Raw genomic sequence first — 4,743 nt, forward strand, 5'->3', positions numbered from 1 at the left:
TTATAATTTAAAAAAAAAACTGCCATGGATCTGAATTGCCCATCTGATGCTAGATATGATCGCAATAGCGTTATAATATAATTGATGCTGTAAAATGTGCGCGCTAGACTACACAGTTTAATCCTTGTGGTATGTTTAAGGTTATGATTTTGTAAAGATTGTCGAGGTTGTTAGGATTGTTGTGCTCCTGCTCCGCTGAAGTGGCTCTCCTTTGCCCACACTTCATCATGACATCATGGTCACCTGATCCGCGCGCAGAGGAAATCCTGCTGCTTTGGAGAGGATGCTGGACATTACAGAGGAGTGTAGCTCGTAGCGTCACCAGCTTTTTTTCCCTCTCCTGCCTCCAATGTTGTGAAACGGCTTTGTTTTGACGAGGGTCTGCAAGTTTCGGTAAAGCGAACCAAGACACTTTCTTTGTGGTCAGTCTGATTGGTACTGGTCGCTCTACGGTACTTTATTGGTGTTTCAAAGAAGCGTCTTTGGTGAGTAAAGTCCAGACGCTCTCGGATAGTCTAATGTTTCTCACCTGTTGATACAGGTGAAATCGGACCAGGCTGTGGATTTGCTACTATGACTTTGGATACGGATTTAATGGACGACCTGGTTATCGACGTGGTGGGAGAAGGGAGCAAGGATTCGGGAGAAGAGAGCTGCTCTACCTCACCTCCAGTCGTGTCCGAGGCTGAGTTCAGCTCGGCGGCTCTTACTGCCAGGCATTATGATGGCGATGGGAAAGACATCGCGTCTTCCAGATGCCTTCCAGCTCCGAACAAAGGCGCCTCGGTGAAGCCACCTTATTCCTACATTGCCCTTATCACAATGGCCATTCTGCAGAGCCCGAAGAAGCGGCTCACTCTCAGCGAGATCTGCGACTTCATCAGCCACCGCTTCGCTTACTATCGCGAGAAATTCCCCGCCTGGCAGAACTCCATTCGCCACAACCTGTCGCTCAATGACTGCTTCGTGAAGATGCCGCGGGAGCCGGGCAACCCGGGGAAGGGCAACTACTGGACCCTAGACCCGAACTCTGCGGACATGTTTGAGAATGGCAGCTTCCTGCGGCGGAGGAAGCGTTTCAAGCGGCAGCATTTCCGATTCGGTGTGTTGAAAGATCATGCGTTAGAGCCCGCAGGCTTTCCGAACCTGTCGTATGGCGCATACGGCCTCGGAGCGTCCTGTGTGCCTTTACCAAGTATGGACGTCTATCCGTTTGGATTCCGCCATGCCACTCAGGCGTCCTGTGTGCCAGGCGCTCCACCTGGTACCGTCCTTCCGGCGCTATCCACCTTCTTTTCGCGGAGTTCACTACATACTAAAGCTTTCGCACCGAGCCAAGCGCTCACAGTGGAGTCATTAAGCTCAGCTCCGCTTCCCTCCAGCTCCCCGTATGCGCCCTCCGCTCTTCTCCATCCCATCGCCTTTCCTCCGTTTCTCAGCCTGCAGTATGAATACCAGAAACTGCAAAGCCTGACAGGCAGCTCGGAGGCGCATAATAAACACGCGTACCTGGGCAGTGTTGTTAATTAGCAGCGGTGCGGCTTTCTATTTGTTTTCTCTCTCTCTCTCTCTCTCTCTCTCTCTCACTCTCTCTCTCTCACTCTCTCTCTCTCTCAGGAAATAACGTTTTTGGCATGTTGATATGCTTTCAGAGTAAGAGATCAGATTATCTCTGATGGCATTTAATGGACACTGAACTTTTGACATTTATTCCCCCACTGAATTTTACTGAGATTTCTTTTTGTTATTGTTGTTGTTGTTGTTGTTGTTGTTGAAGAAAGACTCATGTGTGCTTAAAATATTTTTCTTATATAAATTTCATACTACAAAATTGCGTTGAGTGATTTGAAAAATATTTAACTGACGAATTTCCTCTTGGTTGTTTGGAAAAAAAATGAATAAAACGAATTTGTTTTCACGAATTTGTTAATCACTCATGTGATTATTAATTTGTTAATGGACGAGAACTTTTATACCCCCATTTAATTATAAGTTAATTATTGCACAAATTAATTGTATTAGTTTAAATATTAAAATAGGCAACATTTCAGAAATTGACCGTTCTATTAGCCTATAAATTGTTTTCTAACTCTTTGACTAACTTTACTTTAGGTGCAATTTTTAATTTTAGACGCTATTCTGAATTGTCTATAACGATGCGCCTATACTGCTATACTATACTGTACTATCCTGCCTTTTCATCATCATCATCAGTTCTGCTAAATGCGTGGCAAATTCTAACAATTCTCTAAACAGAATTCTTAATAATAATAAAAAAAACAAGTTTAATTTGCAACATGGATAATATTAATCTTTTTCAACAAACTGAGTCAGGTATCAGGCCTACAGAAAGACTTTCTAGAGGAACTTTTGATATTCACTGGGATTCATAAAACTCAAACAAAATTATTTCGCGCTGTAACAACTTATTAAAATGTATAACTCACACTAGCACTGCGTATATAGGCTAATGATTCTGCCTCAAAGGATTGTTCCTTTCTTTGCAGAAACGCAGTTGCCTCTTAAAGGAGATATTTCACCGTGCTGAAGTGGAGTTTATTAGACATTGAGGTCTTATAGGCCATGTGTATTTATTTTAGTGCGATCAGTGGAATCATGGAATTGGCCCGCTATGAATGCTCTTTAAAAATATACAATATGACACGTATCGCACATAACTAGGACCATATTTTCCGCAAAGCGCACATTATGAATAATCATTTCAAGCCCCGGCGGAGCTGTGTGTGTGTGTGTGCAGCTGTAGGCCTGACACACGCATTAAGAGTATAAAAATCACTTGATTGTCTCGCTTTAGGCCTCCGGCACACACACAGCGTCTGAAGCAGCGCATTTGTACGAAAAATTAGGGAACGATAATAATAATATTAATAATAATAATAATAATAATAATAATATAATAACGAACGGGTACATTCTTACAAATAATAATAATAATATAATAACGAACGGCTACATTCTTACATTATTATTTTTACTGATTACCAAATAAAAGACAAACGAATACCGCTTATGTTACTGATTGCGAATGATGTGTGTATTTTTCATAGAAATGGTTTCACAAGCGAAACGACTGTGATTGTTCTAGTTTACAGTATTTAGCATTTTGTATATTTTAAAGTTTTTGGTGTTTTTTTTTTTTTTTTTTTTTTTACAAATAATATTTGATTGGCACAAGATAAGCCTACGCTATCAGCTCGTAGCGTGTAGTAGTCCAATTTACATTAACACATACACACACACACACACACACACACACACACACACACACACACATACCATCTCTCTCTCTCTCTCTCTCTCTCTCTCTCTCTCTCTCTCTATATATATATATATATATATATATATATATATATATATATATATATATATATATGTGTGTATATGTGTGTGTGTATATATATATATATATGTGTGTGTATATGTGTGTGTGTGTGTGTGTGTGTGTGTGTAGCCTATATACACAACATAATACTTTTATTTATTATACTAAAGCACACTTTTCCTGGAGTCAACTAAATACAAAAAAAATTGGTGCACAATGACAGGATATTCGGTTGAATGATACTGGATTTTTTTTTATTGACTTCAGAAAACATCCAATTTACATATATTTTTAAACTTTTAAAAACCAATAGTGAGTGATATTCTGTAACCTACAAACCAGAAATGCTAATTACACTCAATAAGTAAATAAAGTTTAATGGAACCGTCTTGAATATAGTGTACAGCAGCTTGCACACAAAATGGTGTTTGGAAAGGGCCAAATGCAGGTCACAAGGGTTATTCTCAAAGTTTCACTGACATTTTTAGCACCAAAGAAACAAGATATAATGTAATGCATAGAGATAGAAAAACAAATGTGAATGTAATAGATTAGTAATATCTCCATTCTTGATCATTTTAAACATATTGATTGTAGTTTTTGGAATCTGGTACTTGGTTTCTTGTCTCTAGCATGGAAACACATCCTCATTTTCCATTTGATCTATTCAGCTGATTAAATCATGTACGTGTTTGCATTTATAGATTTATACACCATGAGGCTTGAATCTTTTTAAAAAAAAATAAAGTAACCCAGTCAGAGAGAGTCAGTACATCAGTTATTTAAACATCCAGTGACTTGGTTACAGAGGTTAGAGAGGTACAAAACTTTTGCACCTGACAAAATAAAAGGAGTATTACAGCATAAGAGAGAAGGGAGAGATCTGCTGGAAGGTTACAGCTGTCTTTGGATCACACACAGCTTTTCACTCCTACTGCATGGAATAGTAATGGAAAGATTCCTCTGTCATTTGCTCTGAATAACTCCCTGTATTTAACCTGGTCTCAACAGAATAATAAAATCCCAGTCTATCTCTGACCTCACGCTCACATCACGCATGCTTTAAAAACCCCTCGGCTCTGTGTTCTGCCATGTATGAACTTCACATCTCATCCACCATCAAAGCTCTCAAGTAACTCATATGCACACTCTCAAATGATGTGTAAAGGAATGTCTAGGAAGACCCATAACTCCACAGGAAATCAGTCAATTCTTGTATAAAAGGCAGTTATCATAATAAGACCAAAATATTTGGTCTCAAATTGAATATGTCATCCTTAAAACCCCGCTGTATGCTCAATCAAAGTCACATTAGGCATGTTAATGACATTATGAATATGATATATAGCTATTTGTGTGACACCTTAACAGCAGGGGTTGCCAGTGAAAACGCTGCACAT

The 4,743-nt window shown here is 39.3% G+C and overlaps 1 protein-coding gene across 1 annotated transcript; it reads left to right on the top strand.

Annotated features, from left to right (window-relative positions):
* The first annotated feature begins 295 nt into the window (after window positions 1-295).
* foxd7 (forkhead box D7) lies at window positions 296-1,922 on the top strand. Its single transcript, XM_047149836.2, has 2 exons — window positions 296-393; window positions 542-1,922. Exon 2 carries the CDS (start codon window positions 574-576, stop codon window positions 1,528-1,530), a length of 957 nt encoding a protein of 318 aa, XP_047005792.1. The 5' UTR covers window positions 296-393; window positions 542-573; the 3' UTR covers window positions 1,531-1,922.
* The last annotated feature ends 2,821 nt before the right edge of the window (window positions 1,923-4,743 follow it).

This window comes from Ictalurus punctatus, chromosome 2 (genome assembly GCF_001660625.3).
Source record: "Ictalurus punctatus breed USDA103 chromosome 2, Coco_2.0, whole genome shotgun sequence".
NCBI lineage: Eukaryota > Metazoa > Chordata > Actinopteri > Siluriformes > Ictaluridae > Ictalurus > Ictalurus punctatus.